Source organism: Embiotoca jacksoni, unplaced genomic scaffold (genome assembly GCF_022577435.1).
Source record: "Embiotoca jacksoni isolate LCO1_2020_lvr unplaced genomic scaffold, fEmbJac1.0.p SCAF_19, whole genome shotgun sequence".
In the NCBI taxonomy this organism is placed as follows: Eukaryota; Metazoa; Chordata; class Actinopteri; family Embiotocidae; genus Embiotoca; species Embiotoca jacksoni.
Window position 1 is genome coordinate 11702346 of NW_027185329.1, and position 23236 is coordinate 11725581.

Sequence of the window (23236 nt, forward strand, 5' to 3'; positions counted from 1 at the left end):
TCACTGCTTGTTAAGTAAAACTGATGGCCTTTGTTTCACAAGGACACAGGTTTTAGGTCATTTGTTTCATAAATTAAAGGTGCAACTCTAGCTCTATCTGGTTAATAGGGTTAATGCAGGTCAAACTACTGTATATTTTTTTTTTTTTTTTTTTCCCTCAAATGCTGTCACGGGCCTCAGTTCAAACATCACAGTGTTTCGGCTGTATATATCCCTCCACCATTAGGGACACCAATGTCCTCCACCTGCCACCAAAGTCACCCCCCTTTAAATCCAGACCTCTCCTTCGGGACAGTATTAAAATGGATCCAGCTAATTAGCCAGTCAACGGCCGTGCGCTCATGTAGGAAGCACGGAAAAGAAAAATAACACATGTATGTAAACCACTCCCCAAGTCACATCATCCTTTTGTTTTCTAATGTCACAATATGTGGATCTGAACTCTGAGATAGTGGCAGTGTTAGAGGGGTTGTGTCGATGGAAATTACAACATTTATTTGACTAATGACAGTGCGAGAGGATCTGGGATAGGGATCGTTGACTCAGCAGTATCTGACATCTGCCATGCTTGACGCAATATCACATTAGCTTTCCCCCACCCTCTCCGCCAGCCGTCGCCAACATTGATTACCCGATTAGACACATTGATTTGATTATTTCCCGAAGAAAACTCAGCATTGTCTGGATCCTGCGCCCAATTTATCTTTCGTCCCTCCTGAGCTTTTAGGTGACAAAAACTGTGAGGCTGGAAAATCTTTGCATTCAGGAAACAGTTAATCTAAACAGTTTAATATATTGTACACATTTCAGGGTGACTGAAAGATGTATTGTAAAGTATTTGAAAATGTTAAAGAACAGGAAAGTTGCTACATGCTGTACGCTGAACTTTGTAATTAGAGAGTTTTAATTGAGATCAGCTTTTGGTGCTTTGACTTCCATCAGGCCATCTCTTAATATCCTGTTATCGGACAGACCTAATAGGCTCAATAGCGTGACCCTAAGTGTCTGCCTTGATGTAGCGTCCTTGAAAATGAAACTCAATCCCCACCATCAATGATGCGACTGCTCATCTCTCTCAGCAGCTCCTCCTTCATGGTCAATACAGTTTAAAAATTCTGTCTTTATTATTCAGTAAATGTCTCTAATTAATTGTGCCTGTCATGTATACAATTAAGGAATTCATGTCCTTTTAGTTTTATAATTTTTTTTCTCATGTTCATTTTAATTCCTACAGATGTGATGCTTCGGCACTGCATTCATTTCATTCATTCATTTCAGTGTCTGCATGTCACTGCTAATGCCTGCAAACAAACTCCTTTTTTTCGGAGGTACTCAAGTGTCTCTTTTTCTTTTTTTGTTTGTTTCTTTGTGCGTTTGTTTTGGTTGTCTACTTTGACACAGGCCATTGTGGACACGGTAGATAACCTTTTGCGACCGGAGGCGCTGAAGTCCTGGCAGGACATGAACAGCACTGAGCAAACTCACGCAGCCACCATGTTACTGGATACTCTGGAGGAAGGGGCCTTCGTCCTTGCTGACAACCTCATGGAACCTGCTATTGTCAAAGTTCCTGCAGATAATATAAGTGAGTAAAGCAGAGTTTGTGGTGAGCGAAAGGCAAGCGTTCATGATTGATGCTAGCTCAGTTAATTTGATTACGTTCAGCTCATTGAAAGAGTAACCCTGTGATAGGAAAACAAGGCCGCCTCATAAAAAAGGACTTTGTTTTCATAATAAGCGTTTAAACCTCAGGGGAATAGGAAAACAACGCATATTAGGTTTAACGAGTCGCTTACTGACAAAGTGATGAATATCAGACAATTAAATAGACTGGATTCTCTGATTGCGCACGCTTACTTTATAAATGTATGCGTCTAGACCTTGTAACTCTATACATTAATGTGAACATTAGCCTGCTGTGGAGTCAGAAAACGCACATTGTTTATCCTCTGCTTTCCCTCATTTTTTTCCCCAGCTGATAGACCACATAAGGAGGACTTTTTGTTGGTTGTTTTTTTCAACACTGTTTTATTCACATTATGCAGAGCCTCACTTTGTGATTGATGTTTTTATTTTGTATCTTACTGTCACTAAGATTTAGTGTTTAAACTGTAACTGTGTGGAAGAATGTCATGAACAAAGCTCCAACTTAAAAAATGTCACTCCCTTTTATTTTTGTGCATCCAAGTCAAATACTCTGCAATGACCGATATCCTTTTCTCATCTTTCTTTACCAACCCATCCTCTGCCTCTCTGCACCTGGCAGTCCTGGATGTGTACGTCCTCAGCACTGATGGCCAGGTCCAGGATTTTAAATTTCCACAATCCAGCAAGGGCGGGATCTCAATCCAGCTATCAGCCAATACTGTCAAGCTGAACAGTCGGAATGGTAAGCTAAAAAAAAAAAAAAGAGAGAAACTTGGTCAAATTAAATCTGAGACAATCAAAGGGATAATTCAGTGTGTAACATACTGTAAAACGTTTTCGCATCATGTGTTCCTGTTCTTGTTTTATTGAAATGTGAAGTGTATGTGTGTGTGTTGGGGGGGAGATGGGGAACTGTAGAAGCACAAGAGAGCAGTTCATCTCAAAAAGCCCCTAAGCCCTATGATTCAACTGAAAAATAAGAGGCCACTTGTAAAAGCTTTCAGACATGATCTCTCACTTATCTTTCTCTCATTCATTCAGGTCATTTGCTGAATATTTTAAATTCAATTACTCTGAAATAAATTGGTGTTGAAATATTTGTGGTCCTCTTGTCTTCTAGTAGTCTGCATATTTGTCACCACATTTTTTTTTTTATTCATACATTGTTTAAATTGTTCCGCTTACTTCATTTTATTTTTTCCCCTCCTCTTCTTCCCTTTATTTCGTCTTTTGGTCGACAGGAGTTGCCAAGCTGGTTTTTGTGCTCTACAAAAACCTGAGCCAGTTCCTCAGCACGGAAAACGCCACCATTAAGATGGCCAACGAGGCTTACGGCCGCAATGTGTCGGTGGCCGTCAATTCCGACATCATCGCCGCCTCAATCAACAAGGAGTCCAGCCGCGTATTCATTAATGACCCGGTGATTTTTACCCTGGAGCACATTGATGTGAGTCTCACTGCTGGAATGAATGGAGAGGTCATATTAAAAAACACCAGAAGGGAACATCCAGAGTAGACGGAGATCTGCCATTTGAATTGTAAATGTCTGGCTAGGTCAGTCGGCAGTTTATTTAAGTCACTGAACATCAAATTAAAGGAGTCTTTAGAACCTAAGTGAATTCTTAATGAAAACTAATTCTTTAATCAACATTGGGATATAAATGATACCCATTTTCTTTTATAGTGAGGGAAATTAACTCCTAGATTAGCCCTACAATCTAGGATGAAATTACTGGAGCACCAATTATCTTTCGTCTTTTAAAGTTGTCACTAGAGTTCCCAGAGGACCATGCGTGACTCCATTCTTTATCAGAGAAACTGTGCAATCCCAAAGACATGCCGTCAAACAATTATGCTTCTCTGTTATTAAGGCCTCGTATATCCAACCATGCCTCGGTTGATTTGGCAAGCATGTGCCAAATGAGATACAACATATGAATTGCTTCATGAGAGCTGTGAAGCGAAAAATCCTCATCCATATCAGTGCAGAAAAATACTTTGTATGAGTAGGGGGTAAATGGCCTCTGTGTTCTACATGTGCTTCAATTTTAGGAAGTCAATTATTTGGACACTTAACCATATCTCTTGTTATCTGCAGATGGAGCACTACTTCAACTCCAATTGCTCCTTTTGGAATTACTCTGAGAGGAGTATGATGGGCTACTGGTCCACCCAAGGCTGCAAACTCCTGGACTCCAATAAGACACACACCACCTGCTCATGCAGCCATCTCACCAACTTTGCCATCCTCATGGCACACCGAGAAATTACAGTATGTCATTTCATATTTTAGATTCATCTCTAACTCACGCCGTTTATGTGGTATTTAAGACTTGTGTGTGCATTGTGATTAGACCCATAACATTTTGGTTTCTGGTTTTCAATATCACCTTTACAGGATCGCAATGATCCCAATAAGGTTCAGAGAGGAGACACATTTATTCTGATGCTGCAGTGTGTGTTTTCAATCCATTGCCTCTTTCATTAGCTGTTTAATGTTGTAAAATTCAAAATGACACCGGATCTTGTGCCTGTAAGCAAAAAAACGAGGTTGCAAGGTACAAAGATGTTTGTTTTGAAGGATATTGTCAAAGCCTGCATATGAGGCAATATCAATTTTACAGTCAGAATGAAATAAAAAGAAAACGTAATTTTGTATAAAAGAAAAAAACATTTTAACCAGTCATCATTCAGATATATCTTGAGACCACTCGAGGATACAGAGGTATTTACATATGGTATATTTTTTGTCTCTGTGACATATACATGGGACAGAAACATAGTCCTTAAAAAAGTTGGGTCATGTTCTGCTCTGAGTCAGGGTTTGTTTTTCAGTTTCATAAGCTTATGTTGCAGTGTAAATAAAATAAGTACTATTTTTAGTTTCTCATTTATTATAAGATTCAAAGGGGGGATTAGTACTTTTGACAAGATTATCTATGATTTAATCTGACGTAAAATGCTTCCATCTGTCCTCACAGAGCTGAAAAAATGTTGGCTTCTTTCTCTTCACAAGCCTGTTTAGTTATTTTGCTATTTTTCTTATTTTCGTTCTTATTTTCTCCAGAACATCGGAGTGTATGACGAGCTGGTCCTGACCGTCATCACCCGTGTCGGCATCGTGGTGTCCCTCGTCTGCCTCACCATCAGCATCTTCACCTTCTGCTTCTTCCGGGGCCTGCAGAGCGATCGCAACACCATCCACAAGAACCTGTGCATTAATCTCTTCCTCGCAGAGTTAATATTCCTAATTGGTATCAATATGACGGAACCCAGGGTAAGCTGAAACGATTTCACCCTATTGATTTGGTTTTGATTCATTGCCTTTCACTTTATCTCCTCCCACCCCCAAAACAAAGGACCCTTTCAGAGTGAAATGGATGAGACTTTAAGCATTGTTTGTTTCTAACCTCCCCTGCTTGTCCCTGACATGACATGAGTGGGACAGCACCATTAATATAGATTACTAAGGGGACATGTCTTCCTCTTGACAGGTCTTTTTTCCTCTTTCCCTTAGAGTTGCTATGGCTGAGCCTGCATCCATACCATTTTTAACCTTTTTTTTTTTCTTTTTTTTTTCCAACCTGCACTTTCACTTCAGTCTCCAGAGTCACACATTTATTTTCTGCATACAGCTGAGAATCAAAGCTGCCAACGCTGAGCTGTATGATTAAATCTATTAACTCTAACCTCACAATGCGAATGGCATTTAAATCACTACTGTGCTGGTGGAGCGCTAAAACCTGTGCATAGTCAGAGCCCATGTGGTAAATGAATATTCATCAGCATTTTTCATCAGTTTCACTGATATATGTTCGGCTGAGTGAGAGGCAGAAACAGTGAATATCACCTTTTCAGTGGGTTTTAATTAAAGATGATATACAATTTTCAATAAAGAAAGTGCCTTCTAGACACTGCTTGGCCTGTTTAAATCATCATTGATCTACAAGTTAATCTAATAACTCTTAACATTTTTTTACATGTATAAAACTGTAACTGTATCCTTTGTCCTTGAGTCCTTATTCTTTGTCTAAATGAGTTGTGGTTGCATCTCAGATTGGATGTGCAATCATTGCGGGGATCCTCCACTTCTTCTTCCTGGCTTCGTTCTCCTGGATGTGTCTTGAGGGGGTCCAGCTCTACCTCATGCTCGTGGAGGTCTTCGAGAGCGAATACTCCCGGAAAAAGTACTACTACGTGTCTGGTTACCTCTTCCCTGCCATCGTTGTGGGAGTTTCCGCAGCTATCGACTACAGGAGCTACGGGACTAAGAAAGCGTAGGTGCAGCTCTTGTAAATGCAGAGCAGACATGCTGGATGCTACAATGTGTGGGCTCACCTGCCGTGTCTGTGTGTGGCACGTTTTGAAAATAAATCTCATCGTTTTTGCCAGCACCTTATGTGTCTCCCTGGAGATTATACCAAAACATTTGAGCTCCTTTTGCCAGGGATGGGCAGCTGTTCAATTTTTTATGTCATTTGAAAGTGGCTGACAGACTCAACACTGTGGTTTCAGGGGAGACGCAGCTACATTAATGCCTTTCTGCTCAAAGACCCTCCTGTGACCTCTTGTTTGTAAATGCTCTCTTAAAGAGAAGAGCACTGTGCAGAAAAACCTTTTACGTAGATTAATGGCCATATCTCAGCTAAGACTCGGTTATTACGTGGGGCTACTTGGGGTCCTCTCGCTGTTTGGTTCAACTGTATTAATGTTCAACCTGTGAAAGTGCTCCAAGTTAAACATTGATAAAAAATAATGGAGACTAAATTACACATTCAATGTCATTAGTCAAAGCTACCAAAATTAATTTAATTACATTAGTATTAGGCTGCAGGAGCATTTTATTTTTGCAGTGTGCTGCTCAAAGCTTAAGTGTGTATTTCTTTGTCACAGGTGCTGGCTAAGTGTGGATAATCATTTCATATGGAGCTTTATAGGACCTGTCACCTTTATCATCATGGTAAGCTGTTTTATTTTCCTCTGAATACGTAGACTGACAGAGTGAGGAAGGGACTGAGAGGGGGAGATGAAAGAGATGCGGCAGAAAGATAAAGAAAGTGAGATGGTTGAAGTGAAGGGGGCAAGTCAGCAGGATTTTTTTGCTCCGAATCTCTTCAGTGATGACAGGTTAATTTTGCGCCAAAGACAGATTTTGAGGCATCCAACAATTCCCTCTGCCTCTCAGCACCTGACAAGGATCAGGAGTTGATGGCGTACTTTAACCTCACGTATACACAGCACCACATTACAGACATGACCTAATGGTCTTTAATTTACACGTCTTTTGATAAAAGGAAGAAAATATTCAAACTTGTCACGAGGTGTGCATTTTACAGCACACATTGTTGGATGGCAATGTTCGAGTTTATAGCTCCGTTTCTCCTTGGCTGCATCCGCCTCCTTGTGTGTTTGTCTGCTTGTAGTAAAATAGCAGATGACAGTGTCAGCGAGAAGAAAAGCAAAGGCACCTCTCTGTTTGGTCAAGGACTATCAAGGGTGAAGGACATATAGCATATCATATTGACATATGTCCCATTGAGGCATGCAATTATTTACTGGTCATGACATTATTATCTCCCGCTCCATCAGAGAGGCTCAGAAGAATGAGACCTCAGGGAGTCTTACTTCCCTGCACGAGGAAAAAAAAAAGAGGAAATAGCAGGTGGTATTCCTCACATATATCCTCTCAGCCTACCGCACCATGTATTGCTTTGCCCTCGTGCACACCAAGGGATGAGGAAGCTCTGCAAACTTGTCTTGCTGCTGTGAAGGGAGGATGGGTGGTATTTGTTCAGTACTGTGTTCATTATCCCGCCTAATGGTTGGTACTGTGTCTCCAGATGCAGTGACCTCTGTTGAACATCAAGCTGACACTGAAAATATACTAGAGCGAAGGGCCAGCCATGTCAAATTCCAACGAGTCTCTGCACACCATCGGCCGACTGCTAGGAGCTTTCTAAGTAAAGATACAGTACAGCTCTTTGTCTGTGTGGTAGGAGAATAAATAAAAGATCAATCTGCTCACTGGACTACATTTCACAGTTTTCTCCAAGACGGACGTTGTCACTCCATGCAGTGTTTACAAATGGAAAAGGAAGTGCACAGAGGACCCGACAAGGGTCTGTGTCGGATTGAAACGTCTCTGAGTAAATGCTGAAATACCTGTTTCTTGTTTTCATTGATTTTTTTTTTTTTTTTCCCTCTCCACACCCGCTTTGAACGTGTGAGCTTATAATTGAGGAGAAGCTAACATTGTATTAAAACAAATGTACATTTCTCCCTGTCTCAGCAAAAGCTCTGTCAGCCACACAGGAATTTGTTTCCTTTTCCCTAAATTGGGCCCTCATTGTTTTCCAATCGAGTGTTGCTCTCGTAATGATTTGCATGAAAAATATGTCTGCAGTGGAAATGATGCTCAGGATCCCGGCGGTGATGACCGGAGAGATAGAATTATGACCCTGTGAGGAGCTAATGTATTGTAGCAGAGCTAATGTGTGACAGGAATGAGGTTTTGTTCCACCGGCTCCGGCTTCGCACACTGCTCCTCTGATTCCGTGCAACAATTGACTCAACAAGACAAAGTACTGTGGAAAGGGGCGTCTCAGGGGAGCGTGCAGGAGCAAGGTTTGTCTGCACCATCCGTGACCCTGGTTTCTCTACAAATTGGCTTTGTCCTTGTCAATGAGAGAGAGGGATAGAAGGTGAAAAGGCACATGAGCAAGAGGAAAAAGAGAGAAAACGGTGCTGCTGTGGCTTATGTCTGGATCCCCACGTGCCACCCAAACCATGTTTGTGCCAAGTAGTGCTGGTTTTGACATACTGTAAGGTGGTCTAGTTTGTTTGATTTTTATTCTTTTATTTCTTCTCCTGTGCCTGAAATTATTATTTTTTTTGCTCCAGGCTGAAACGGCTCCTAAATACTGACTCAAAACAAAACCAAGAGCAGGCATTTAGATCCTTGTTCTTAGGAAGAGGTTGCCCTGTCTCTGGGCACAGGAGGTATTAGCTCCATGAAAGAAGAACATGGAAGTAATGACTGGTGGGGGGAGCCATTAGTATGCTTGAGATAGCTTCAACACAAGGCCTTTTGGATCATGACACGTCGCGAGCAGTTCTTATCATCTGGACAGCTCCATCTGCACCTTTAATATTTTATCCCCAGCAGTTCATTTGGAGTTCAGTGTGTACACACACAGTCCACTTCAGAAAAAGCTTTCTCCTCAGTCCCAGTGTGGCGAGGTGCTTCTGCATGGCTTGCAGTGATGATTCAGAGACAGAGTGAAGGATAGAGGCAAGGCAGCTCCACTGTAGCACGAGGGATCCCCCGGGAAGGGCTGCGAAAGCATGTCAGTGGGGGTGGGAACATGTGCCATGCTGCTAGGTTACTTTAAAGTACTGTGTCCCTCTCCTCTGTCTCATTGGATCCATGTCACCACTCCAGGCTGTGTGAAAGGGTTTTTCAAAAGTCCTCGCCCTCCTGTCCCGCCCCCCATCCCCCCACTGTCTGACTCATGCAGGCAGCTGACAGAAATAATGGCTGATAGCTGCGAAACAAAACATAGTTTCAGTGCCGTCTGTGATATAAAAGAAGGTTCGCGATTTTGCTCTCGCTCTTTCTCCCTGGGTTTTTTCTTTTTTTGCAGTCGTCCCTCCCTTTCTTTTAGAGCCTGGCTTATTGTGCGCGGCTCCATGAGTTGATTGCATGTGGAGGGGTGATGTATTGATCACAGGCAGTCTTTTGATAGCACTGTGCACCAGAACACGGAGAATTTCTGCTCCACAATGAATGGCTGTGGTCTGGGTCCAGCTCACAAAGGTCCCTCGCATTATTTGTCTCCACTTTCCGTTTGCCAGTGTTTTGGCGTTCTAAAGACAACACAATAACACTGTTTGAGAGGCTTTCCTGGGAAAAAAAAAAAAAAAAAACTTCTGTCGTTGAAAAAACATTGGGTTGTTTTTTTTGTTACTCGCATGCCACTGATACAGTCGTGTATGAATATTTGTCTGCTGTATTTTTTTTTTCTTCGATATGCTCTATTGAAGACAAGCATCTAAATTTTTCTCTCTTAGATATTGCTTGACATTATTTATACATGCCTGGTTTGCAGTACAAGCACAGTTTGGTTCATGTGCGGTGAGTGCATGTACATGCTGTGTCAGGAACTAGTTTGCTCCAGAATAAATGTTTTTGAAGTAAATTATTTGGAGGGCCTCCTCGCTCGACCATCCAGCCTTTGTGCTTCTAAATCACAGTATTGATTTTTAAGGTACCAAATAAATGTGCTCAGAAACACAGCACATAGTATCCGTGTCTCAGCCTGATGTGTGCCACTGGCTCCCTTAAGATTTAATACGTTAAAACAAGCAAGCAAATGCCTGCTCCTTCTCCTTCTCCCCTTCTCTTCCTCCCTCTCCTTTCATCTGGCCACACACAAGAATCAAACAAAATATATTATGTTCCCGCAAGCCTTTTTTGCAGCTGGTTATACCTTTATAATATTTCACTATGTGCATAAAATGATATGCAGTTGTTTTGTACAACAAGAGGCTCTCTTATTTCTCCTGCTACTTTTCATTCCCAGTCCGGCAGCCCGCTGCTGTGTGGCTGTTTCTTTTTTTTTTTTTTCTTTTTTTTTTTTTTAACAGTGATGGATTTTAATGCATTTCCATGCTCTTATTGATATAGAATGACACAAAATTTGGCGCCAGTCGGCCCGTCTGAGACTAGCTGGAACGATAGATGTTTATTGGATTAGTCTGTGGACATGCAGAGAGTTGAAGGCTCTCCTCTTTTAATACTTAGAGACAAATTAACAGTTTTTTCTCTGTCCACTACAGTATATCTTCCGTCATACATCTTCATGTATTAACACTGCCATTACTCTGTTTTGACAGCTCAATCTCATCTTCCTGGTGATCACAATGTACAAAATGGTGAAGCACTCTACCACCCTGAAACCAGACTCTAGCCGACTGGAGAATATAAAGTAAGTGAAGCATCAGACGCTGAACTCCCGCATTCTCCTTCTCATCAGTAATATATAATACTGCTGCCATTCTCCTACTTCCCTTTCAAAAACTCTTTTACACTTGTGGTAAATGTTTTCTACTTCCCCTACTAACAGGTTTCAGTCTTGGACTAGCAAGTAACAAAAAATATATTTCCTTTTTTTGAGGTTCAATTTTTGAAAGTATCCAAATCAGATGGATTTATTTTTTTGACTGAAATGCAACAGTTTTTTTTTTAATTATTCTTCAAACTGTCATGACAAGTACTCCTACTTTGTGTGTTGTCTTTTTTGTGCCTTTGTTGTGTTGCTCCAAACCGCCAGCCGCAGAATTGCACTGGCATGACACACATCACTCTTAAGGCTGCAGCTTAACTGTGGACTGTTCTCTCTGGTAGGGTGGGGTACAGCACAACAGCTACCATGTGTGTTTGCCACTGGAACATGTCAAACCCTTTTTTATAGATCCCAGCTTCGGATCTCAGACAGAAAAGAAAAAAAACATTCCAAACACAGTCGCCACCACCCGACCATCCCCCTTCCAGTTGAGGCTTTCTGAGTCACCTCAACATTTTACTGTTGAGAAGAAAAGCAATATTTTCTGAAGTCCTAATTGTTTTTTTGTTGTTGTTATTTTTTTTCACTTGTGTTGTACAACCAATATCTATTGTCATTTACAGCAGACTGAATTTCTTCCATTTAGGATCCTTTTGGTTGCAGCAGTGCATTCACATGTCACTTGAGTAACTAGAAACTGGTAACTAGTTAAATGTAATTAAATAAATAAAAAATACATGTAATTGTAATCAGTTACAGTTACTAAGAAAAAATATGTGATTAAATTAACGTCACTGTTGAAAATGTTGGTGATTACAAAAGGGTTTTACATCTGATTATTTTCTTCTTGATAAAACAATTATATGTTGAATATAATATTAATTCTGTTGCTTTGAATCTTTTCACTGTGCAGGAATACGCTCATATCCAGACAGTCTCCATTCATTTGGCAGTATGCACTTAAATTCTGATCATTGTTTCTGATAGGTGTTGTTTGACTTCACACTGCCTCTCATCTGCCAATCAAATCAGTTGGCATTGTTGTAACCATCTGTGTCGAGGCGGCCGGCCATGTAGACAAAGAGGTCTTTCAAAAAAAATGCAGGAATCGGTATCAAAAAACTGTGAACAGTACAAGCCATGTTGATAGTTCTGTCGTGACTCTGGATGGAGTTGGCCTAAAGATAGACGGTGGTTTGAGGTTCTGGGAAATAAATGTCCTTCACTGCAGTCAGTTGTGATCTACATACGTGTGATTTGTTTTGGTGGTTGTACTTTAAAATCAAAACATTTCAATCTTAATTCAAGTTATATAAAGAACTTTTAATGAAACTTTGACAGTAACCAGAGAGGATTTCTGACGGGAGGTTTACCCTTCAGATTTATTGCCTGGTTTAAAACATTTGTTAGAAATGTAATTAAAACGTAATTAAATGTAACAAGTTTGATGAGGTAAATGAAATAGTTACATAATATTTTGAACAGGGTTAATCCGTAACCTGTTAGATTTCAAAAGTAACCCTCCCAACACTGCACCATTATGTGATTATGTGTTTCCACTTCCCCACTGTGCTGCAACTATTTTTGCCCAGTGTTTGTTATTTTTCATTTTTTCCTAATGAATGTGTGCAACATTACAGCACTGTGGTAGAACCGCAATCAGGGAGAGCAGTCAGAAAAGGGCTTATTTAAACTTCCTAGTTTATTTGAGATTGACTACTCCCTTATCAAGGCGACCACAACAGAACACGTTTACCAAACATTGTGGTATTCAGATTGGTGTGCATTTTGTTCCTGGATGTTTGAAATTATTTCTCTCAAAATTGTTTACACTGCCGAAATTCACTGTGTATTAACAGCTGTTTTTCCATGTGCTCATTTTCTTTGTGTTCTTTGTGCCAAAGTTTGGTCTCCAAGTCAGTATAGCACATTGCATGTTGCATGTGAAGGCAAAGTTAACGCGCACCCTGTCCTCTCTTTTTCTCCGATCATTCTCCTCCTCTCTCTGTTCTGTGATCCACACCAGTAATTATCGCGTTTGTGATGGCTACTATAATACAGATTTGCCTGGGTAAGCTTTTACAATACACCTCAGATGATTTTACCCACACAACACCACCCACACATATAGTCGCAAAAATGTAAATTCCACCACAGAGAATGTGCCCTGACCAAATGCTTTACATCGAATTTTCTGATTGAATCATCAACAGCAAAACATAAAGTCTCAGCTCTTGTTAGACACGTGATTTCCTTGCCTCCCGTGATTACCCTTGAGTCAAAGTTGACGATATCTTACTCAAATGCCGACTAACCCACGCTGTTATGCGCTCTAATCTAATTGTGTTTCTCTCTTCCTGCCTATCATGCTCTCTAGCTATGAAGATAATAAACGGTTTATCAAGTAAGAACATGTTACCCAGAAGTCTCCTCTTCAGCTTATAGTTTATTCTCTCAACTCTCTTTTATTCTTTCCTTCCTTTTTCCCCTCTTTCCCCTCTTTCTGTCTTTATCTTTCTTTCGCCAGCTCATCCTTTCCCAAACTGCAGCTTCAAAGCTGTCACTATCCTTGTGACTGGTCACTCTCACCGTGTCCATCATCTTGAAATCCAGTGTTGTTGTTATTGTCGTGTGTTTGAACATTGAACTGTGGCCGCTGTTGGTGTGTGAAGGCTCTTCAGGACCTTCACACACGAAGCGATGAATTTTCCTTGAACTCTTTCCACGTCTGCCTCGTTCTCCAGTTCTGATAACACACTCACTAGATACATATTTGGTATATTATAGTAGTTTTAAACATGCTGTGCTTTTCTAATTATGCTGTTTGGTATGTTCTAACACATTAAAAGTTATTTGCAGAAAAACAGGTCAAGGCTTCCTTCTAGCCTGTTTGAAGGCAGGAACTGCATGAGTTTTGGCTGACAGTGTGTGAGGATGGAGGGGTGGGGACATGTGGTGAAGGGGCTTTGAGGATGACATACGTGTTTTTGTCATTTTATTATTTCACTTGGTTTACGGCTTCTTTCAAAGTTTTCATTGTGACTGAATTGGGCAATCAAAAATTCCAGTCTTTATTTTGTCTCCGAACATTACTCATGTTTAATTTGTCCTCTCCTTGTTTTTTCTCTTGTGTTTTTTTTTTTTTTTTGTTCTGTTCCTCAGATCCTGGGTCATGGGTGCTTTTGCTCTGCTTTGCCTGCTGGGTCTCACATGGTCCTTCGGTCTCTTCTTCATCAGCGAGGCCTCAATCGTCATGGCGTACCTTTTCACCATATTCAACACCTTCCAAGGAATGTTTATCTTCATTTTCCACTGCCTTCTCCAGAAAAAAGTAAGTTCTTTGTCCTCCGCAGTGCTCAAACGCAGTGATTTTCCTTACAAGGTGAAAGGAATGGGAATTTTGAGCAGTCAAGGCCGAACCTTAACTCCACAATGCTGAATTCACAGAGCGCCGCATGCTGATATAAAGAACAAACACTGCTTGCTTTGGGATCTTGGCTAAGTCATATGTAAAGTCAACATTGTATGTAAACACTCAGCTGTTTGCTCATGCAGGTCCGCAAAGAGTACAGCAAGTGCTTCCGCCACACGTACTGCTGCGGAGGGCTGCCAACTGAGAGCTCGCACGGTTCTGCAAAGACTTCCACCACACGGACCAGCGCACGCTACTCCTCCGGTACACAGGTAGAGCAGCAACTTCGCTCAGTCAAAGACTCACCGAGTGCCACAAAAACAGAAGAACACAGTGTTTCGCGCACTCATCATACAGCTCATTTCCATCGTTCTGAAGCCCAAAGTTTAAACACTTGCTCAGGAGAACGTACTTTCATCATGAGTGTGTAAGTATTGCACAAAAAAAAATGCACATTCTGCATTTTCAAGTCTGAGGTAGATCAGGAGACACAAAGTTTCCACATTTTACAAGCAGCATCTGCTGTACTGCATGAGTACCTTTCTTCTGTTCTGCCCCCTTTAGCACTTGCTTTTATCTTTTTTCTCACTAACGTCATGTGCATGGGAAATAGTATTGCATCAAAGGCACATTTTACTGCAGGGGGAGCCAGAATTTCTAAAAAAAAAAAAAAACATAGGTGTGTGCTGTATCCCCTTCTTACTAAAGGCTAATAGGCCTTCAGAGACGATACCACCAGGTCTACTATGATGTAGATAAAAATCCCCATCACACTTTAACCTCCAGCTTCATTCAAAGGAGTTAAGTCTGGAGCGGAAGTTGACTTGCGTAAAATTAGCTTTAAAAGACAGGCAGAAAGGATTACTACTGCCTTTGCCTCACTGGACATTAGTAGGCATGTGAGGAGTGATGGAGACTATAGTATGTACATACAAAATAAATGAAAGTTGATCTGAAAGGTGAGTGGGCTTGTTTAAAGTCCTAATGAATGTCCCTTGTTGACCTGACAGAGTCGTATCAGGAGAATGTGGAATGACACCGTAAGAAAGCAATCTGAGTCCTCCTTTATCTCAGGTGACATCAACAGCACCTCTACCCTTAACCAAGGTCAGTTCACACCTCATTTCTCTCCACATGCACACCTTTGCACACATTTCATCATCCAGCTAAAAAAAAACTCCTTCAAGTTTCAATGATCTCACCAGCATGGTCTTTCTCTGGTAATCGTAATAAATGCTTTCAGCTTGAAAAGACAGAGCAGTGCGGTTTAAAAAAAGAAAAAAAAGATTTAGGCCTTTAGTGTAGTCTCCCTTTTCTGCCAGCAAAGGATTACAAAAATCCATCCTCAAATACTCTGTGCGCTGTCATTCTGGCCGGTAACGTCAGTCTCAAATCGGGGCAAGGCTGAAAGAATGTTTTTTATTTAAGTGCTGGCTGTCCAAAGTTCATACCCAGGCTCAGGGGAAACGGAGACAAAACATGAGGGGGGAAAAATAAAGTTTTATTTTCGGAAAATCTTAACGTGCAGGAAAAGGCCATTTGTTGCCTGGCATATAAGGTGACCTCTGTTACTTTACAAGGGGATTTATGAGAGAGGGAGCAAAAAAAAAAAAAAAAAAAAACTGTCATTTATTATTTAGCTTGAGCACAAATATGATGATGAGTAGATGATGTTCAACTCTGGCTGACCTGGAGTGCTTAGTGTGTTGTTCGGCTTTCTGCTACCTCTGAAATGGCTTTCCAAGCATGCGAGGGGGAAAGAGGGTTTACACCAAGGTAGTTTAACGCCACGCCTTCCTCTCCCCTCCTCTGACTCCTGTCGCTGCGGCTCTTTGCCTTCTCTTTCTTTTTTTTGCTGTCACTTCCCACAAGGTAAAACATTACGCCTTGGGCTTTGAAGCACATTTTACCTTGCTGATACATCAGTAACAATATAGGAATCGGGCGTTTTTTTTTTCGTACAGTACCATTTTCTGGAGATGTTAATGTAAAGGGTGGATATTGATCACTCTGGGGTGTAGTAGCGTCGTTACCCCTGGAGAGTCGGTGCACTGAAGGAGGGCTCTATCTCCTAGAAGCAAGTCCCTGTCATTAAAAACATCCCTGGAGACCTCTCAACATGACAGATGGCATTTAACACAGGTGATGAATGGCAACGGAAATACATTAGATCCTTAAAACACACTTCAAGCTGGGGGGAAAAAAATAAAATGGAGATGAGGTTTTTTTGAAGAAAATTACTGATTTTGAGCCTTAATAAAAAAAAATTTTTTTAAAAATGACGTGAAAACTTGGAAGGATTTTCCTTTCTCTTAAATTTGGACTAGGTTCAAACAGCAAAACCTTAACCTGCATAATCACAGAAACACAGGATGCTATTTAAAAAAAAATAATGCTCAAGATAGTAAGTAAATATGACTTAGGAAAAACTCTGATGCAATAATGAGCACAGTAGGTTGAAAACTCGGTGGGTTGGAAATTTCTTGCAGCACGCAAAACAAATGAACTGGGCGGCCAGCAGCAGAAGGCCAGCGAAAAGTAGAATATTTTTGGCACATGCAGATTTAGCTGGTTTCTTGCTTCTCCCTGGTTGCCTCTCAAACTTCATTCTGCATTCACTACTTTAAAATAAACAGCCTACTTTCAGATTTTGGCATACACCCACCACATGCCTCAAGACAAACCTGCTGAAGATTTTCTTCATTTCTTTTTTTCCATGACACTATCAATCACTGTCTACTGCCAAACTTATATGCTCCTCTTCTGTCTTGCCACTCCAGGAATGACCGGGAATTATCTACTAACAAATCCTCTTCTGCGGCCACAAGGCACTAACAACCCTTATAACACCTTACTGGCTGAGACAGTCGTATGTAACACCCCCACGGCTCCAGTGTTTAACTCGCCAGGTGTGCTTACTTAATACTTTCACCTGCATTCTGTCTTTGTCTCCTCTCTTTACCTCCTCTCTGTCTCTCCTTCTTCGTCTCTTCAGTTGACTATACAGCAGGCCAAATGAAAAGCAGGATGTTCTGCAGTATCACCTTTCCTTCTGAATCACTGTCTCCCAAATCCTTGATACACTACTTATTGTGTGTGTGTGTGTGTGTGTGTGTGTTTGTCGCGCATAGACCGTATACATTGTGTGTGTGTGTCTGTGTGTGAAGATACACACGCGCTTTCATGCACGACAGAGATCATTGCGGTTTGCCTCTATCCAGCCTCTGTGTTCTCGTATGTCTCTTATCCAAACTCTAAACGGGACATAATGATTTAAGATGGGAAAGAGATACTACATGTTCTGCCTGGAGATAATGTAAACAATGGTATAGACCTGAAGCCGTAGAATAAACTGCATGATTATTAAGATTTATTCCCCTGAATGTATTAGGTGATTTGTTCGTTTTTTTATGCTTTTGCGGGAGTTTTCTCCTTAGAACACATTAAACTGCAAACACAGTCTATATACAGGGTTCCCACAGGTCAGGGAATTTCAGGGATATATCAATTTATTTTAAAACTCTTTTCCAGACAGCGAAAGTCAGGGAATTTGATCATTTTTTGTGCCAAGTCATGGAATATCAGAAAATTATGTTTGCATATTAAAATTTTAGTTTACATTTATCAAAATGTTATATTTTCCATTTAGCTATAACATTAGTTAGCTAGTTATTGTCAATGTGGATGTTTTGCAGCATTAGTGGTCACTGACTAAAATGTAGGTTATTAGGTTGCAAACTAATTACCATTATTGTTAGATAATTTTGTTGCCTCTGCAACAAGTATGTTGACATGCATTTAAATTCTTTCAATACCGGTGCAAACGGAGTACCATGTGCCAGCCGTTTTTTGTGTGTTTTTTTTAAACAGAAAAGTCAATTGTTTCTTGTCTGGCAGCCTTTTTTTTTCCTGTTCATTATAGGTCGTGTAATTTCAGCTTTTTAGTCAGTGAAAGTCAGGTTGATTTGGAGTGGAAACCCTGTACGTAGCATTACATTACACTATGCATAGATGGATAGATTTTATAGAGTATTTGGTAAAAGATAATACAATACATTGAAAAAATCACAATATCTCAATTGCACATGACATTTAAGCATATATCACACTGTAAAGACTGTGCTGTGATTATATGTGTTATTCACTTTCGAAACTGAAATGGCATTTTTTTTGTCATGTTTTGTGCTTTTCCCCCTGTGCTTCCCTCTAGTGACCTACAGAGAGACAAGTATGGGAGTAAAACTTAACTTTGCCTATCAAATGTAAATTTTTTTCAGCATGCTTATTTAAAACAACCAAACCCCCCTGGCACAATCACTGGTTTACTTTAGGCCATTAACACACACTCAGTGAGCAAGTGGTTCACAAAATTATCCAATCAAATTCTCCTCTAATCGGAAAATAAAATAAAAAGATTCTTTAAGTCATTTAAAGTAATCTTCCTGATCTGACAGATTTCTCGCAAATCCCCATTACTCTGCTTTTCTCTCTTCTGCTTAATTAGTGGTTTTAACAAACCAAAATTGTGTTGCTTTTTTTTTTCTGTTAGAAAGAAGCTTTTATTTGAATGGTTTCTTTTCCTTTTTTTTTTTTTTTTTCCTTTTCTTCTTTTCTTTTTTCTTTTTTCTTTTCTTCCCAAATGTCTGTCCTCATGTGGCACTCAGCAGTTTCAGTGTCCAGTAATATTCTCCTCGCACCTTTCCGGACAACACCTGTCTGGTCACTAAATTACCTCCGAGCAGGCATAAATACATGGATGTCATGGCCGCAGCTGTTCAGTTTCCCTTACTTTCTTTTTTTTTTCTTTTTTTTATGGCTTTTTCTTTTTTTCAATTTCACCTAATTTCCAATTAGTTCTGCAACTTTAATACACCTTTAATACACCTACAATCACAATCAGTCCTCTCTTTTTTTGGACATTGACAAACATTACCACAAATTATTGCAGGTGCCTCCATCTTAATTTTTACATGTTATTCTACAAGGAGGCAAGATAGATAGCAGAGCACATTTTTGCCTTATCTCCTCTCTCAATCATAGCAAAACTAATATTTATCCTTTCTGCTGCTGCTTTCCATGACCTCCATGCTTTCAAAAATTCCTAACATGACTGCGTCTGACCTCTGCAGCGGCTGTGTTTTCTTGAGCTGTTCTGCTAGTGTCTAGGGTCTCACTGGGAACTGTTTCTGTGACGGATGCCAAGTGCCGGGCTGCGGGCAAGCTTTGACCTTTGCCAGCTTCGGGTACACAAGCTGCCAACTAATGGACAGCAAGTGTACCAACACAAAGTCAATTCAAAAAAACAAAACAAAACAAAAATCCACAAAAAAGTCACTGTTGGCATTTAATTCATAACAGTAAAAGCTGTTTAATGCTTGTTTATTTCATTTGCTGAACCCTTGCTCTTGCTAAGTTGCAGTTAAGACCTTTACTTTACATTTTGTTGTTCTTTTGAGTGATTCTTCATGTTACAATAAATCATTTTACTTTCTTTTGTACATCAGCTGCTCTTAGACCAGATAGACTGAGCAGACAGACATGATGTGAGTTGTCTAAAGTGAGTCTTTTCACCTGCTGTGTGTGGTGATGGTGGAGTGCTGCTTGTGGGCTCCCCTTGTAGTGAGAGCAAAGATGGCTGTCCCATGTTGAAACAATAATTCTTTCCCTTTTCTGTCTATGTCATCTTTTCCCATCTCTGTCCTTTTTGTTACCTCAGCACATCCAACCTATTAGTTGCTAGAAAACCTTTAAATGTTGTAGCTTGCCCGTTTGTGGCTTCATACTTGTGGACATCTACTTTTGCCCGGTGTGTTGTGATGGTGATTACTGTTTCAGTTTGTTTCTTAATGTTGTTTGGGATCTTTTTCATAGCTTTGTCACATTTTGTGGCAGACTTTAACGCACAATGCCCAGTTTGTTTTAAAGCAATTTTGGAAAGGGAAAGTCAAAATGTATCTACGAGAAAGTAAAATGATTTCTCATTGCGAATAATGCATGCCTATGTTTTGTATGTTAAGGATTGTGCCCAACTAACAGATTTTATGGCATGGCTTAATTTGACTTCAGTTTTCTACGTGAAACTGCATCCTAAACAGCATTAAACTTGTTCCTAACTAGTTCCTTCCCTTCATGGTTATTGGTGTTAACTAATGTAAAATCTCCTCACGTTTTCCTTTCTTTCCAGGGCACTCACTGAACAATGTGGTGAGGGATACAAGTGCAATGGATACTCTACCGCTAAATGGTAACTTTAATAATAGCTACTCGCTCCGCAATGGGGACTTTGGCGACAGTGTGCAGGTAGTAGACTGCGGCCTCAGTCTGGACGACGCTGCCTTCGAGAAAATGATCATCTCTGAGCTAGTACACAACAACCTGCGTGCCTGTAACAAAAGCCACCAACAGCAACAGCAGCAGCACCACAGTTTACATCATCCTCCCCACCACCAGCAGCCGCCACTATACCACCATCACCACCGCACGGAGCGGGCTCCGCCCAAGGTGACGGTGGTAGGTGGCAGCAGCAGCGAAGATGACGCTATCGTAGCTGATGCTTCGTCTTTGGTCCACGTGGGTGACACAGTGGGCCTTGAGCTGCACCATCAGCAGGAGCTAGAGGCACCGCTCATCCCCCAGCGGACTCACTCGCTTCTGTATGCACCCCAGAAGAAGGTGAGGACCGATGGGGGAGTGGAAACCTTTGTCAGCCAGCTGACACCCACCAACCCCGACGATAGTCTGCAGTCCCCCAACAGAGACTCCTTGTACACTAGTATGCCTAATCTGAAAGACTCTCCGTACCCTGAGAGCAGTCCCGATGTTGTGGAGGACCTGTCCCCCTCCAAGAGGAGCGAGAACGAGGACGTTTACTACAAGAGCATGCCTAATTTAGGGGGCGGCCACCAGCTCCAAGCCTATTACCAGATAGGCCGAGGGAGCAGTGATGGTTACATTATTCCCATTACTAAAGAGGGCTGCATACCTGAAGGCGACGTACGAGAAGGACAAATGCAGTTAGTGACAAGCCTTTAAATGTATTTAAATCATCCCCAATCTCTTCCTGCCCTTCTGCAGCCCTGACCCCTTGGAGGACACACTAGTGGGGGGAAATGAAGTGTTTGTTTTATTTTTGAAGAGAGCCTAGAAGTCCCGTCAAATAACGTACACTAGCCATTTACAAACCTCCCCTCCCCCATCTGCATCGCCATTGCCTTCTCCCCAAACATGCCACTCTTCCTTCTCTCCCTTCAGACCAATAGACTCAGAGCACAGCAATGGCAGTGCATAGTTTAAATGAAACTGTACATAAAATGCAGAGTCAAATTTCAGTTTTAAGAGACAAGCCAACTATGTATTTAAATGTGCTGCTGCTGTTGAATAATTGAGAAAATTTTAAGGTATGAAAATAAAAAATAAAAAAAAAAAGCAAAAAAATTAAAAAGAAGAAAAACATTACTGGCTACATCCAATCAGCAATTTCCCAGTCAAAAGGTTGTACATACACTCCCCAACATCCTAGTTGAAGCCTGTTTTTTTTTATTGTAAACAAAAAGACACCCCTTGACCGGGACATGGACATGTTTGTAAAATGTTCCTGATCAGACTGTTGGAGAAGGAATATAAGGTCCTGGTCGCTTTCCATCACCATGAAGTTTGGATTGTATAACCACTAGCAATCAAGCCCCTGGCCTTATATTTTCTCAACTGTACCTTGAACTGTTGTCAAGGAAAATGGCTAAAATATATATTTTGTTGTATTGCTAGTGTAAAATAAAAAATCATGGGAAACCATAAATATGAAGAAACCTTTTAATTGCAAAATTTAACGTTTGAGAGACTATTGTGTAGAAGTTGCACATATGTTATACAGTGTGTTTATGGTTCCAACACTTCATTCATGGTAGTATGTTTGAACGTAAAGGCTTATAAAAAGAAAGGAGTCAGCAAATTACAAAGATGCATTATCACTTTTTCCACTTGTGAACAGTGTTTTTTGCTTAATGAGTTCCATTGATATCGCCCATTGAAATATGTTTATTTGACTTTGCCAAAGTGGCATTACTTTAGTAGAATGGGAATGCAAAACCCAGTTAAGGTGATTTATGCATTGCACAGTTTTTTTGTGTAATTCTGATTGAAATAGATCTTTTTAACGGTCGTGGCAGAGTGATGGGCAAGCGCAACCGAAATGAGACAGATTTTTGACAATAAAGTTTCTATCATAAATGTAGTTCTTCCGCTTGGGTTTGGATATTTTATTTATTAAAATCTTTCCAAAAAATAAATGGGAAATGTGTGAATATTTTCCAGCACTGGTATACATGCTGTACTGTAGCTCATGTTTTTTATGTAAACATGTTACCAAGGGGCTCATCACTTAAGACTGATGTAAAGTTCAACACTTGTTTAACAAATAAAATAAATGTGAGATTTTTTGTCAAATGCCAGTTGCTTTTTAATGGTTTGTGTTTTTGGTACTATTTGAGAAAACAGGTTGAATTATTTTGCTATGGACAAAATACACTTTTGACTCAGGTTAATAAGTAAGATCCCGAGCATCTTGAAAGGCAAATTGGTGAATTTATTTTGTAGAGGATTTATTTGCTTTTTGTTCTGCTAAGTCTTCAATCGCTGCACAGTAGAGAGATCTCATTCCACCGTATGTGTTAGAGAAGCCAAATCTTTCCATGTGATTCAAATATGAGAAACTCAGGTAGGAAAATTGCATTGTAAATGTTCCTCTGTGTGGTTGTAACACTAATAAAGGTTCAAAAATGATACTGGTTCAAAGCATTGTCCACTTAGTATATTATTGAATGAGCACTAGATTGGGCACCATTAAAGGGCCTGGCACTGCAGAAATCTTGTAGTAAGATGTTGGCTTTAATGCTGTGTGGGAGTGGAAATGTGTCCACAGACCTAACAAGGGGTCAATGTTACACTTGGCTGCGGTTGTAGAAATATATTATACATAATATGTCCGAGTATGACACATATTTGGTCTAATTAATATCTGCTGCTGCTGAAGCCCATAGTCAGTTCCCGTATGGTTTATGCCTCAGGTAATGCTAATTTATGGAGCATTTTAATCTGACACCAGTTGAGGCAGAGT

The 23236-nt window shown here is 40.5% G+C and overlaps 1 protein-coding gene across 33 annotated transcripts in view; it reads left to right on the forward strand.

Annotated features, from left to right (window-relative positions):
* The window catches only part of adgrl2a (adhesion G protein-coupled receptor L2a), a 96661-nt gene extending 74090 nt beyond the window's left edge, over positions 1-22571 (forward strand). For 4 of the 33 annotated variants that reach the window (XM_069153488.1, XM_069153484.1, XM_069153486.1 and 1 more), the window contains 16 exons: positions 1402-1585; positions 2267-2389; positions 2889-3094; positions 3746-3919; positions 4715-4924; positions 5704-5924; positions 6541-6607; positions 10543-10634; positions 12739-12783; positions 13090-13116; positions 13875-14043; positions 14268-14396; positions 15135-15231; positions 16905-17033; positions 18335-18352; positions 20309-22571. In XM_069153488.1, coding sequence (XP_069009589.1) covers positions 1402-1585; positions 2267-2389; positions 2889-3094; positions 3746-3919; positions 4715-4924; positions 5704-5924; positions 6541-6607; positions 10543-10634; positions 12739-12783; positions 13090-13116; positions 13875-14043; positions 14268-14396; positions 15135-15231; positions 16905-17033; positions 18335-18352; positions 20309-21156 — 2739 coding nt within the window. In that variant the 3' untranslated portion in view covers positions 21157-22571. Of the gene's footprint in view, positions 1-1401; positions 1586-2266; positions 2390-2888; positions 3095-3745; positions 3920-4714; positions 4925-5703; positions 5925-6540; positions 6608-10542; positions 10635-12738; positions 12784-13089; positions 13117-13874; positions 14044-14267; positions 14397-15134; positions 15232-16904; positions 17034-18334; positions 18387-19628; positions 19682-20308 lie in introns of all 33 variants that reach the window. The other 29 variants (XM_069153493.1, XM_069153489.1, XM_069153490.1 and 26 more) reach the window with 17 other exon arrangements.
* The last annotated feature ends 665 nt before the right edge of the window (positions 22572-23236 follow it).